Source organism: Bufo bufo, chromosome 4, assembly GCF_905171765.1.
Source record: "Bufo bufo chromosome 4, aBufBuf1.1, whole genome shotgun sequence".
Taxonomy (NCBI): domain Eukaryota; kingdom Metazoa; phylum Chordata; class Amphibia; order Anura; family Bufonidae; genus Bufo; species Bufo bufo.
The window spans coordinates 119265496-119281278 of NC_053392.1; the positions used below are offsets into that span (position 1 = coordinate 119265496).

Genomic DNA, 15783 nt, shown 5'->3' on the forward strand with positions numbered 1-15783 from the left:
CAAACATAAGTGTTATTCATTCTACAATATGATGATTGTAGCTAATGAAGCTTCAACTTATTCGCCTACAAAAGGATAACTGAAAGCTCCAAGTTCCTAGTCTGTGTGCAGATAGAGAGAAATGGCTCAGGTGAAGACATGCAGGTAAAGATTACAAATTGTCCGTAGGGCATGAAGGACCATGAAGAGCAGAATGTAGAAGAAGACTAAATCATAGGAAGCAAGTACAGTATATAAGAGTGAGAACAAAAGTATAAGCAATACAGCAAAAGCCATATATGCATTCTAAAATGCTTAACCAAAACAAAGGATTTTGACTATATCTGCTGATAACCTGGTGAGAATCTATTGCCTAATAACAGGTAATTTGTTGTAAAATTGTTTTTTTGGGAACTTTTGCCAGATTGAGGCCATCTGACCGTTCTACGAAGCATGAGCTAAATTAAAGTGTAACTGTCATTTCAGTTTAAGGAGTCTTCTTAGCAAAACTGTTAATGAGCATTGCTAAGGAGGTTTGTCTTCAGTCTAAGGGCTTATTCAGACGGCCGTATGTACGGGTCTGCATTCATTCCGCACTTTTGCAGAATGTGTGTGGACCCATTTATTTCAATAGGACTGCAAAAGAAGCACATGGTGTGCTGTCATCATCCGCAAATAATATAGAGCATGTCCTATTCTTGTCCGGAACGCACACGGCCGGTATCTGTATTTTGTGGATCCGCAATTTGTGGACTCTGCGTGCATTCCGTTTCCATATGTCTGCATTTCCAAGAACATGTCCTAATATTGTTTGTATTATGGACAAGGATAGGACAGTTCAATTATGGGTCGGACGTTCCGTTCTGCAAAATGCGGAATGCACAAGGCCGGAGCGCAAAACAGGCAACAGTTCTGTGCATGAGACCTTAGAGCCTTGCTAAGAAGACTCTATAAACACTTTTTCTAGAACAGAGAAACATATTTCCCTAATAAAGTATTACATCCCTGCCCCTACACTATATCAAACATAAGCTGAAACAACAGTATGTGCTTTAAAGGGATTCTGTCACCAGATTTTGGCCTATAGAGATACGGACATGCACGGCTAGATCGCCGCTAGCATGTCCGCAATATATCTGTCCTATAGGGCTGTGTGGTTTTAATTTCTTTAAAAAAGGATTTTATAGATATGTAAATGAGTCTTGAATGTGTCCAAGGGGCTGTACTAACCTTACTTGTGCCCAGCCGTGCCCAGCCACGCCCGCCTGTGAAGGAGCCCAGCACCGCCTATGTCCTCCGAATCTCCTCCTTTCATCAACGATGGATAGCCGTAATCTCGCGATGCGCGAGATCGCGCATGCGCAGTTCTTTCCCTGAGGCTGATGCCAGCACAGGGAAGGAACACTATACCAGCACTGCGCATGCGCGATCTCGCGCATCGCGAGATTACGGCTATCTATCGTTGATGAAAGGAGGAGATTCGGAGGACATGGGCGGTGCTGGGCTCCTTCACAGGCGGGCGTGGCTGGGCACGGCTGGGCACAAGTAAGGTTAGTGCAGCCCCTTGGACACATTCAAGACTCATTTACATATCTAAAAAATCCTTTTTTAAAGAAATTAAAACCACACAGCCCTATAGGACAGGTACATTGCGGACATGCTAGCGGCGATCTAGCCGTGCATGTCCGTATCTCTATAGGCCAAAACCTGGTGACAGAATCCCTTTAAATATGCAGATTTCTCTCTGTATTTGCAAATTGTGTCATTTTGCTTTGAGTTTATTGCGGTATTGCTGCCGAGCTCTATTGATGTAAATGAAGCCAAGCTGCAGTACCACACAAACCTGTGGACAGGTATGGTGCTCTTTTTGGAAGAAAGCAGCCATGTTTTTCTTTTCCAGGACAATCCCTTTTAATTGTCAATTGCAGAATAGGTTGAAGCTATATAAGCAATAGGTAATAAATAAGAACTAAATTGTGAAAAGTGAATGCTAAGGCTTCGCTCTTTAAATTTTTTTTTTTTTTACATATCATGGCAATTCAAGAAGGCATTGCTTAGGGCCTCATTCACATCTTCATTGAAGGAGCCTCCATTGCAGATTCTGTCAAAAATATGGGAGAACATAGAGCTGCATGCTGTGTTAGTTTGTCTGGGAAAATGTCGGGTCGAATGACAGAAACCCAATAGACTTTATTATACTCAAAGGAGTCCAAAGTCTATTGGACGCCATTTGTGTCCCTGATACGACGCATCTGGTGCTTCCAGTATTTTCTTGTTTCTGCTCATATATTTGAGCAGAACAACAGAAATAAAAATCCCAGATGTGAACATGGCCTAAAGATTTTTTGTTCACAGTTTTTTCACACACCATGTTGGCCTATGTTTGGACATGTTGGTCCAAGTCGGAGTAGACCCACCTGTTGTTACATTTTTGGCAAAAAATGTTCTAATCTAATGTCTATGATAATACAGGTACATAATGTGAATACAGAGCACACATAGAGAATTATTACAGAAGTGTTTGACGTACAGATCCCTGATCATAATAAGATTTGAATTGCAGCATACAATGAGGGAAATATATCATAGACTGGCATTTTAAGGCCCCTTTCACACGGGCGAGTTTTCCGCACGGGTGCAATGTCTGAAGTGAACGCATTGCACCCGCACTGAATCCGGACCCATTCACTTCAATGGAGCTGTTCAGATGAGTGGTGATTTTCACACATCACTTGTGCGTTGCGTGAAAATCCCAGCATGTTCTATATTCAGCTTTTTTTCACGCAACGCAGGCCCCATAGAAATGAATGTGTCTGCGTGAAAATCGCATAGCATCGGCAAGCAAGTGCGGATGCTGTGCGATTTTTACGCATGGTTGCTAGGAGATGATAGGGAAAGCAACCCCATTAAAGTCTTAATACAGAATGCTTAGTAAAATGTGGCTTGAGGGGTTAAAAAAATAAATAAAATTAACTCACCTCATCCTCTTGTTCGCGGAAACGGTATCGTCTTCTTTCTTCTTCTTTCAGGACCTGCAAAAGGACCTTTAATGAAGTAATCTTCCATCTTCATTTAGCAGGACCTGCGCTGACGTCACCACGCTCACCATGTGCTCAGCCCATGCATAGACATACTCAGCAAGTTCAGATTAACCACTTCACGACCACCCATTAACTATAAATGTCCTTGGGCTGGTCATTTATCTCTGAATGGACGTTCTGGAACGTCCATTCAGAGATGGCAGCTGTAGAGAGGGGGCCCGCTGTCAGTGACAGCAGGGCAACCCAAAGAGAAGGCAGGGACCGTTACTGTATGTCCCTGCCTTCTAGATCGCTGTATACACAGCGCTTAACGAGCGCAGTGTATACAGATCAGGAAGCGATATGTCGCTTCCTGTCCCGACCCGGCGGGTTTTTCCAAAAATGCTCTTATTGTGTAAAATGTAAAACAGTAAATAAAAAGTATACATATTTGGTATCACCGTGTCCGTAACAAATGGCTCTACAAAAATATCACATGATCTACCCCATCAAGTGTACGGTGTAAAAAAAAAAGAATACAAATTATGCCAAAACTGTTTTTCACCTCACAAAAACATAATATCAATCAATCTAAAAGTCGTCTGTACCCGAAAATGGTAGCAATAAAAATGTCACCTCATCCCTCAAAAACAAGCCCTCAGACAAGACTATAGCCAGAAAAATGAAATAAATATGGCTCTAAAAAAATAGCAACACAAAAAATTTATTTTGTTGTATAAAACGTAAAAATAAAAAATAAAACTAGACATATTTGGTATCATTGCGTCCGTAATGACTGGATCTATTAAAATACCACATGATCTACCCAATCAAGTGAACAGTGTAAAAAAAATAGAAAAATGACACCAAACAGCTTTTTTTGTGACTTTACCTACCAAAAATTTGATAAAAAGCAACCAGAAAGCCAAATGTACTCCAAAATGGTACCAATAAAAACTACAGGTTGTCTCGCACAAAATAAACCCTCACGCAGCTCATTCAACAAAAAAAAAAAAAGTTCCATGAAAATTCCATGTTAGAAAATCCAGATGCCGCTCCTTCCCTTCTGAGCCCTGGCGTATCCCCAAATAACATATTACGACCACATTTGGGGTGTTACTGTATTCAGGAGAAAGTGGGTAGCAAATTGGGGGGGGGGAATATTCTCCTGTTATCTTTTATGAAAGAGAAAGTTTGGGCCTAAAGCACAATTTTCTTGTAAAAATTATTTTTCATTTTCACACCCCAGTATTAAAAATTCTATGAAACATCTGTTGAGTAAAGTGCTTGCTACACCCCTTAAAAATTTCTTGGGTGGTGTATTTTACTAAATGTGGTCACTTTTTGGGGGTTTTCACTGTGGGGTAACCTCAGGGCCTCTTCAAATGCAACATGGTGCCCAAAGACCATTCCAGCAAAATCTGCTCTCCAAAAACCATATGGCGCTTCTTGCCTTCTGTGCCCTGTTGTGTACCCAAACAGCGGTATACGACCACATATGGGGTGTTTCTGCAAACTGCAGAATCAAGGTAATAAATATTGAGGTTTGTTTTGTTGTTAACCCTTGATGTGTTCCAGGAAAAAAAATTATTAAAATGGAAAATCTGCAAAAAAAAGGGTGACAATTTGAAATTTTACCTCTATTTTTCTTTAATTCCTGTGGAATACCTAAAGGGTTAACAACATTACTAAAACCAGTTTTGAATAGTTTGAGGGGTATCATTTCTAAAATGGGGTCATTTATGGGTTGGTTCTATTATGTAAGCCCCACAAAGTGACTTTAGAATTGAACTGGTCCTTAAAAAATTGATTCTAAAATTCAAAACCTTCTAGCGTCCTAAAAAAATTAAATTACATTACTAAAATGATGCCAACATAAAGTAGACATATGGGGAATGTTAATTAATAAAAATTTTATGAGGCATCACTATCTGTCTTAAAAGCAGAGAGATTCAAATTTAGAAAACAGAATTTTTTAACACATTTTCGTTAACTTTTGTATTTTTTTTTATAAATTAAGGTAAAACATATTGACTCAAATTTACCATTAACATGAAGTACAATGTTTTACAAGAAAACAGTCTCTGAATGGCTTGGACAAGTACAAGGGTTCCAAAGTTATTACCACATAAAGTGACACGTCAGATTTTCTAAATTAGGCCTGGTCAGGAAGGTAGTAAATGGCCCAGTCTGGAAGTGGTTAACTAGCATAGAATCACACTACATTACATTACAGTACAATACATTACCAACAATTGCAGATATCCATGTACTGGGGTACTGCACATCACCGTATATTGTAGAGGACTCTGTCCGATTGCTGCCACTACTACTACCCCTACACAGCTGCCTTGTCCATATTGTTTCATACTGTTCTGTTGTTGCTTTTCCAAAAACAGGGAGTATTTTTTCACACTTCTTGTAAAAACAAAAGCCATTCCCAGAACTCAGGCACACTGTCACCGGCAAATGAACTTGTGGCAGTGGAATTATTGAAGATACAATGCATTCAGAAAGTCTTCAGACACTTTCACTTATCATATAAATGTTATATATGTATATATTGGTTTATAGATTAACAGTACTTTCTCTTAACTGTTGCAGTGTTTATGGGGTCCCGTCATGTTCCTGCTCGCACTGTTCTGTTTGAGAGAGAGAAGAATGGCGTAACATATCGTGTACCAGCACTTCTCTACATCCCCCACTGGTCGACTCTTTTGGCATTTGCAGAAGAGAGGCTAAGCGCTGATGATGCCCATGCTAATTTACTTGTATTACGTCGTGGCATTCTTTACCACAGCTATGTAGAGGTCAGAAGGAGTGTGATTATGCAACACATATAGCCACGTTTTTTTTTGTGTGGGTGGGACTATTGTTAGGTCAGTCCTTTATAAGAAATCTAATAGACAATATGAAGCAGCACAACTATCACACTACCACTACATGTACCAGCATGCCTTCACCAGATCAATGACCGGTTCATGTATTTTCTCTATGAAACATCTCCAGTTTACTTTTAGCACAATACTACTGCATGTTTGTGCCTTAGGCTGGGGCTAGATCTGCACATTTTGTTGTGCGATCATAGTGATCTCTTAGATTTGCGCAACAATTGTTATTGATAGGGCTCAGTTGCAAAGCAACTGCATTAGCATGGGCCCTCAGTGGCAAGTGTAGCCCCAGCCTTAACCCCTCAAGTGGCCAACAGGGTCTTCAGTGGCAGGGCCCTCAGTGGCAGGTGTAGTGTCAGCTTTAATCCCTCACATGTGAAAACAGTTTAGGCAGCAATATTTTAATTATTTCCTCCCTGCCTTCCAAGAGCCTTAACTTTTTTCTTTTTCCATTGACTGGTTATATGAGGCCTTTTTTTCGCAGGACAAGGGCAACATTTAACCCTTAGGATACCGGAGGTTTTTTCGTTTTCATTTTTCTTCCCTATTTTTCCGTTAACATAGCTATATGAGGGCTTACTTTTTGCAAGAAAAGTTGTACTTTCTAATGCCACCATTTAATATGTGAAAAAACACGCAATTCCTCCACCGTTTTACGGGTCTTGTTCCCACGGCGTTCTGTTTGTGGCAAAACTGACCTGTGCCCTCATTCTCTGGGTCAGTACGATTACAACGATATCACATACAGTATGTGTAGTTTTTTTTATGTCTAAATAGTGTAAAAATAAATGTAAACTTAAAAAATATATATATTTTACATCACCGTATTCTGACCCCCCTAACTTATATCTATTGAGCTGTGTGGGGGCTAATTTTTTGCGGGACAATCTGTAGTTTTTATTTTTACCATTTTGGAGTGTGTGACTTTTTGATCACATTTTATAACTTTTTTTTTTGGTATACTTTTTTTTAGTTATGCGATACATATATTTTTATATTTTAATAGTATGGGCATTTTCAGGCTACTTTCACACTAGCGTTCGGAGCGGATCCGTCTGATGTTTCATCAGACGGATCCGCTCCTATAATGCAGACGTTTGCATCCGTTCAGAACTGATCCGTCTGCATTATAACTTAGAAAATTTTCTAAGTGTGAAAGTTGTCTGAGCGGATCCGTTCAGACTTTACATTGAAAGTCAATGGGGAACGGATCCGCTTGAAGATTGAGCCATATGGTGTCATCTTCAAGCGGATCCGTCCCCATTGACTTCCATTGTAAGTCTGGACGGATCCGCTCGCCTCCGCACGGCCAGGCGGACACCCGAACGCTGCAAGCAGCGTTCAGGTGTCCGCTCACTGAGCGGAGCGGAGGCTGAAAGCTGGCAGGCGGATGCATTCTCAGTGGATCCGCCTCCACTGAGAATGCATTGGGGCCAGACGGATGCGTTCGGGGCCGCTCGTGAGCCCCTTCAAACGGTGCGCACGAGCGGACACCCGAACGCTAGTGTGAAAGTAGCCTAAGACGCGGTGATGCCCATGATGTTTATATTTTTTGTTATTTATTTATGTATGTATTTTTTTATTCTACGGAAAGGGGGTGATTTAAACTTTTATATTTTTTTAATTTATTATATATTTTTAACAGTTTTTTACTTTTTTAATGATTTTGAAACTCGTATTTGAGCCTACAAAACCCTTTTTTTAATCTGAAACCTCATGGGTCTTTTAGATCTATGATTTTAGGAGAATTGCCCATACGCAGTAGGCACTGGCCGAGCCTGGTCATTCAACTCCTCAGATGCTGAAGTCAATAGCGATCAAAGCATCTGTGGAGTTAGGCAATGGGAGGGGGCTCCATCTGCCTTCCGAATGGAACCCCTGCAGTGAAATTGCAGGTCTCCAATCAGTTACTATGACAGCCTGGGTCTTTTTCAAATTTTGGTATGGAGAAACCAGCACAGGTGCACGCTGCACGGGAGAGGACGTCAATCCACAGCAATATGAACAAAGGATCCCAGCAGTCGTGTCTTAATGCAAATCTGGTCCTGGTCTTTTCATTTATGGAATAAAAGACATCTGATTTGCATTAAGACACGACTGCTGGGATCCTTTGTTCATGGGGCTTTTTCAAGGCTCTCAGACCTGTCATGGTAAACTGCCTGTAAAGCCATGCTCAAGGCACAGCTTAGCAGTGTCTCAGAATCCCATAGACTGCAATAGTATTCTATTGCAATGTAAGGGACAAGCGATTTGAATATCACAGGTTCCAGTCTCCTAAGGAGTCTAAAAGTTACTATGTATAAAAATAAAAAAGTATTAAAATATATTAAACTCAAATCACCCCCTTTCCCAATTTTATACATAAAAATAAATAAACAATAAAAAATAAACACAGCTGTCAGCTATCTCTGTATAGACACTTACACAGATAATTCTATCAATCACTGATAACACCTTCCCTATGTACAGTTATCAGTGACTGACAGCTATCTCTGTATACACGCTTACACAGAAAATACTATCAATCATTGATAACACCTCCCCAGTGTACAACTATCAGTGACAGACAACTATCTCTGTATACACACTTACACAGAGAATGCTATTAATCACTGACAACACCTACGCAGTGTACAACTATCAGTGACTGACAGCTATCTCTGTATACACAATTATACAGAGAATGCTATCAATTATTGATAATATATCCCCTATGTACAACTATCAGTGACTGACAGATATCTCTGTATACACACTTACACATAGAATGATACCAGGCATATTCAGGAGTTCCGGTGATGAAGCGGGCTCTCCGTGGGGCTGCCAGGAAGCCGGGTGATGTCACCTGCACTAATGGGCGGGCTTTAGCGCTGCCCTAGCCAGTAAAACGGCAAGGACAGCGCTAAAGCACGCCCATCAGAGCCGGTGATGTCACTGAACACACTGCCGGGCAGAAGCTTCCGCCCAGCAGTGTGTTATTGTAAACAAAAGAGCCTTTGCCCTGCGCAATCTAGCGCAGGGCAAGGGAACGCTTAGGAGCATGAGATACTCCGATGCTAACATCAGGGGGGCTGCCTGGGTGAAAATATGAGTATGTCCGGGTTCAGCTCTGAACCCCGACAACCCCTTTAATGACATACAGGATGAGATTAATAGTGCTGTTTCTATTTTTGCAGCTGACACCAAACTTTGTAATATGGTACAGTCTATAGAAGATGTTAATAAGTTACAAGCTGACTTGGACAAACTTGCTGTTTGGGCCTCCATTTGGCAAATGAGGTTCAATATAGATAAATGCAAAGTTATGCACTTGGGGGCTAATAATCTGCACGCAGCATATGTCCTAGGGGGAGAAAAACTGGGAGAGTCAGTCACTTATTGAGAAGGATCTGGGTGTATTAGTAAATCATATGTCAGTCAGCTGCCTCTAAGGCCAACAGAATTTGTATTAAAAGAGGTATGGACTCGCGGGACAGGGATGTAATATTGCCACTATACAAAGCACTGGTACAGCCTCACCTGGAATATGCAGTTTAGTTCTGGGCAGCAGTCCATAAAAAGGATGCCCTGGAGTTAGAAAAGGTACAGAGAAGAGCAACTAAACTCATATAGGGCCTGGAAGATCTTAGTTATGAGCAAAGATTAAATGAACTGAATTTGTTTAGCCTTGAAAAAAGACGTCTAAGGGTGGACATGATTAACCTGTACAAATATATAAACAGACCATACAAAAAATATCAAAGGAAGCTATTCTATGTTAAAACCCCTCAAAATTAGATTCAGTCATAAAAGGTGACAAGCATTCTTTACTGTAATGGCTCTGACTCTCTGGAATAGCCTGCCACAGGAGCTGGTCACAACAAATACAGAAGATGGCTTCAATAAAGGTTTAGATGACTTTGAGGCTTATGACAATGTATAGAAATCATGTTCTACGCACCCTTTCCTTTGGCCCAACCCCTTTTTAAAAAGAAGATGGACATTGATCCAGGGATCGATCTGTGCATAGATATAGGAGGATTACAGGTTGGACTTGATGGACTTTTGTCTTTTTCCAACCTTAAAGGGAGTCTTTCACCAAATATGACCATTACAGACCACTCAGATCAGGTTCTCCATTACTTTCCCCAGATTACTATGGTACCTTTCATATTGCAGATCATCGCCGATTTGCTAAAAAAAAATTTTTATACCATATGGTAATTAGGTTCTGAAGGTGCCCAGAGACGGAGAGGAGGAGGTAATCATATTAAACAAGGGTGGGCCAGAGGGGTGAAAGAGGAGGGGTTTGGTAAGCAGGAGGGGTTTGGTTCATGCGGCCGGTGCCCAGGCCCCTCTGTGCTTTGTTTACCAAACCCCTCCTCTTTCACCCCTCTGGCCCACCCTTGTTTAATATGATTACCTCCTCCTCTCCGTCTGAAATCCTGTGCCTCCGCCGGCTGGATCGGGCTGCGCAGTTCTGGCGCATGCGCATTGAAAGTCCCTGTTCCTCTGCCCATAAAGGGCAATGCAGAGCGCACGCACTGGGAATGTGTGGAGCGGCGAGGACGCAGGATTTCAGATGGAGATTGGTTGCTATGGGCAACTAAGCCAGTTTTACTTTACACCAGTTTTGATAAATCTCTTTGCGCTAAATGCTTAAATTATTACTCCTCCGGTATGGAATAGCTTCCAGTCCAAGAATTAGCACTGTACAACCTATGCACACATCAGAGCTGCACAGGCTCCCTAGGTGCTGTATATACATAGCTATTCTCCCCTAGACACAATAATTCTAGAGGAGAATATGAAATATGTCACTGCATAGGACATATTCACCGCTAGAATCATTGTACAGAAATATTCTTCAGCGGTACAGGTCTTGTATGTTACATTTGTACAAAACAGAGCCATAAAACCACTGTGTGCATGAGGTCTTAATGTGAATTCTTTTTTCCCAAAAAATAATTAAAAAAAAGACTTTTAATATATCTTTATTGAAACTATGGAAACAAATCGATTGGTGCAATGTAGTTTCCATTTCATTAATTAAATTTATGTAGAAGAGAAATAATAGGGGAGAGTCAAAACTGGTGTAAAAGAAAACTGACTTAGTTGTCCCATAGCAGCCAATCAGATTTTACCTTTCATTTTTAGAGCTCCTATGGAAAATGAAAGGATCAATCTGATTGGTTTCTATGGATAACTAACCCAGCTTTCCTTCATACCAGTTTTGATTAATATCCCCGAATGTGTTTGTTTTTGTAAGGCTACATTCACATGAACGTAAGTGTTTTGCAGATACTCAAAACACGGATACTGGCCATGGGCATTTAGCATTTTGCGGACTGCACATGGCTGGCGCTATATAGAAAATGCCTATTCTAGTCCGTGATTGCGGACAAGAATAGGACATGCTCTATATTTTGAGGGAGGGAGCAGATCGGAACTATGGATGCGGAAAGCACACCGTTTGCTGTCCACATGTTTTGTGGCCCTATTGAAATTAATGGGTCCGCACCCGTTCTGCAAAATTGTGGAACGGATGCGGACGCAGAGTTACGGTTGTGTGAATGCACCCTTAGGGTTATTCCTTCCTCAGACATTTATGGCATATCCAAAGGGTTACTTAGGAATGTGTCCCCCAGGTCCCATCTGATCCAGCTGTATACTGTATAACTAGCATAACAACATGAAGGGTATTTTACATTCACATTATTTTCCCCTAAAAATGTTGTCCAAGATGCTTCAAAATGTCAAAACACCCCTAGAATAGCTATGGCATGTTTCGGCAGCCAAGCACAAGGAGAACCAGTCCAGCCCCACAGAGAATGGCACTGTAGAAAGTGTGGAGTATCATGTTTTGTTTATTTTTTTGTGATATTTTTAGGGTTGTCTGAAATTTTTAATAATCTTGCTCAACCTCTTTAAATTATGCATAGTAGTAAATATATACAAATAAATAAAGGCATATTGTGTCTTCCTGCAGTGGGAGGATATGTTTGCAGTGGGGAGCGCCCACTTGCCTGGACACCGCTCAATGAACCCTTGTCCGATCTATGATGAATTTACAGGACAGATCTTCCTTTTCTTCATTGCTGTCCAGGGAAGGACCACAGAATCCTACCAGATCCTAACTGGCCATAATCTTGCAAGACTGTGTTATGTAACAAGCTCAGACCAAGGCAGGACGTGGGGTGATGTCACAGATTTGACTCAGAAGGTCATCGGAGAATCACTAAAGGGTAAAAGAAAAAATATATAAATAGTAAATAATGTCAGAGTGACACTGACATGCATAGCTATGGGTGATTGTGTTAACGAACAGCTTGTTTAAAAACACACTACGCCGTAACATGTGTTCTGCTTATTCATATTCCAAAGCTTCCAAAAATTGCCCTTTATCGGGGCGGATGGTGTTCTGGGGGGCTTTATTGGGGACCAAAGCCAAAAATGATGGCTTAACGAGATCAGAATCCCCGACATATGACACGCACACACCAAGAGTCCTACCAAACAGCCCAGGAAAAATAAATTTAGGCAAACGAGAAGAACAACAGCACATTTGCAGAACGACAAGAGTTACATTTTCCATATAGCAGCTGAACCCTTGCTTGCTTGGTTAGAAGTACCACCAACACCACCCAGGCCTTAGCCCAGAAAAACTAAATTTAGACAAAGGTGCAGAAGTGGGCCTCATAAGTCAGCGGAATCCTTGAGTGTTTGGCAAGAAGTCCCACACAGACACCGCCTGGGCCAGAGCCCATCAAAATTACATGTAGGTGACTGCGCAGAAATGTGCCACATTTACCAAAGTTCAGTTCAGGGCCCCAGTTCATAGAAAGGATGCCCTGGAGCTGGAAAAAGTACAAAGAAGAGGGACTAAACTGGTAAGGGCCATGGAGGGTCTTAGTTATGGGGAAAGATGAAAAGAATTAAAAGGGAACCTGTCACGTTAAACATGGTGTTTGAGCTACAGGAGGCATGTTATACAGCAGGAAGAGATGAGCGACTTGATATACATTTTTGTGGGAAAGATTCAGAATAACTTATAATTTATACATTTAAATTACTGATTATTGTGGTCTTTGAAGTCAATGAGGTGTTCCTATCAGTGATTGACAGCCTTCCCTGTATGACTGTGCAATATAGATAGCTGTCCATCATTGATATGGTCCACCTCTTTGACTTCAAAGCCCACAATGAGCAGGAATTTTAATCAATAAATCAGAAACCTATATATCAATCTGCTAAGCGCCTCCTGCTCTGTAACATGATGTCTGCAGCTCATGCCATGTTCAATGTGACAAGTTCCCTTTAAATTTTGTCTTGAGAAGAGATGTCTAAGTGAGGACATGATTAGCCTACATAAATAGCCCATCCAAAAATATGGTGAAAAGCTGCCCCATATAGAATCCTCTCAAAAGACAAAGGGGCGCTGCCTCCATCAGGAGAAGAAAACATTCAGTCACCAGAGGCAACAAGACTTCTTTACTGTAAGAACAGTAAATCTGTGAAAAGGTCTACCTCAGAAGGTGGTCACAGCAGGAACAGTGAACGGTTTAATAAAAAAAAAAGGCTTAAATAAATTCTTAAAATTCACATCCCCTCCCATCCTTTGGTTGAACTTGATGGACTTTTTCAACTCTACTTTGTGAACTTTGATGTCTTTTTTCAATCCTACTATGTAACTATGTAAAACATTTTCTTCTCATTAAGTCCTGATCTTCACAAAAAATATAAACTAAAGGGCAATTCCATAAAAATAAAAAAGTTTCTCAAACTGGAGCTTAGTTTCCCTAAAGAGTGAAAATCTGAGCAAAGGGTTGAAGCACAAAGCGTGATGTTTTGTACATTGCTTTTACTTTCATCAATTGCACTTTGTTCCCATTTTGAGTTGCAGTAGTCTTGCTATTGCACATGTGGGAGAAAATGCTATTTAGGGCTCATGCACACGGCCGTAAGTGTTTTACGGTCCACAAATCACGGATCCGCAAAAAACACAGATCCTGGCTGAGTGCATGCCCCATGTCACTTCAGTAGAAAAAGCTCCTATTTGTCGGCGAAACAGACAAAAATAGGACATGTTCTATATTTTGTGTAGGGCCGTGGAATAGAGATGCAGATGCATACAGGACACGGTGTGCAGTCTGCATCTTTTGCGGCCCCTTTGAAATTAATGGGTCCACATCTGATCCGCAAAAATTGCAGATCAGATGTGAAACGAAACTACAGCCATGTGCATGAGCCCTTATATTATAGTGCACTGATAAACTGTGAACGTCTCTACAAGCACTGTGGTATTTCTATTCTAATTGCTTTTTATTGTATGTACAGAGTGGGCTACCTTTGCCTTGGGACCAGGACATGGCATTCAGCTAAAATCTGGTCGTCTCCTTCTACCTGCTTACACCTATCACATAGATTGCAGAAACTGCTTTGGGAAGCTCTGTCGTACTACACCACGGGCATTTGCCTTCCGCAGTGATGATCATGGGAAGACTTGGACATTTGGAGACCTAGTGCCAAACCTGCAAACAGTCGAGTGCCAGTTAGTGTCAGTAGATGAGGAAGATGGCAGCAATGTCTTGTATTGCAATGCCAGAAGCACTTTAGGATTCAGAGTGCAAGCTCTAAGTTCTGATAATGGCATTGTCTTCCAGCAAGGGCAACTAGTGGAGAAGCTGGTAGAGACACCAAGTGGATGCCATGGAAGTGTCATTGGTTTTCCTGCTCCACTAACATATGCCTCAAGACTAAATACTAAAAATATGTTGGGGCAGCCCATGAATGCCATGAGTCGAACTAAATTATCAAACACTGAACCTAAGAGGGTACCTCAGTTACTTCAGAAAGATAGAAGTTGTGTAGAACACTATCAATTAAATAGATATAGCAATATCTTCAAAGTAATGCTTCACAAACAGACGAAAGGAAAGACAGCTGACATAAACAGTAGCTATAATAAAGGACAATTCTCATCTGAAGTACAAAAGAGTATTTTTAGGACTGATTATCAATTCCAGTTGCCCACTTGGGTCTTGTACTCCCATCCTACTAGCCCTCAGAGACGTGTGAATCTTGGTGTTTACCTCAGTCCATACCCTAAAGACTCTGATCGCTGGACCAGCCCTTGGATTATCTATGAAGGACCAAGTGCCTACTCTGACTTAGCATATATAGAGTTACAGTCTGGAGAACTTAGAGCACCATTAATTGTCTTCGGTTGTCTCTACGAAAATGGTATAACATCTCCCTATGAGCAGATATCATTCAGCATGTTCACACTATATGAAGTCATCCAGAACTTGCCTCCTAACCCTACCCTTCTCCATCCATCTATGAAACAAGATGGAGTAAGAGGAAATTGTTCAACATCTTAAAAAACTATTACAAACGTTAAGAGAATGTGTCACCTGTGTTACCTATGTCATTGTTTCTACATGTTTCTAAACCAAATTTCTTGTGCTAAAATAAGTTACATCAAAATACCCGTCTGCTTATACTCTGTGCTACTCCTAATAAAAGCACATTTTGAAGACAGTATAGTGGCCTCTCTGAAGTGAAGTTCCGTGGTCCTTATGTTGTTCTCATGTATCAATTCCTCATCAGAGAAAAGATGGCCTTATTGACGGTAGCAGCCAATAAAAGCTTAGAAAGCAAACTTTCTCTTCGGGGCAGTTTTGATAGTAGGGGGTCTTATATTACAAAGAATACCGTATATATGGATGAAAAAGAACTTGTCATTTTTTTCTTGTTTCCTTATTTAAATATTGTGGTTTTAAAAAAAACAATCCACAGTATGTCTGGTGGGTGACTGTCACTGGTTAGAAAACTTTAAGAAATATTTTAGCCCACTTACTTTTTCTGGTCACAATGTCCACACATCACTCCAAAAATTGCATTAACCATCT

General features: G+C 40.9%; 1 protein-coding gene across 1 annotated transcript; it reads left to right on the forward strand.

The window, feature by feature from the left end:
- Positions 1–5608: 5608 nt before the first annotated feature.
- LOC120997614 (sialidase-4-like) lies at positions 5609–15252 on the forward strand. Its single transcript, XM_040427764.1, has 4 exons — positions 5609–5809; positions 11859–12114; positions 13405–13407; positions 14207–15252. The coding sequence occupies exons 1-4, from the start codon at positions 5609–5611 to the stop codon at positions 15250–15252; spliced, it is 1506 nt and encodes a 501-aa protein (XP_040283698.1).
- Positions 15253–15783: the final 531 nt, after the last annotated feature.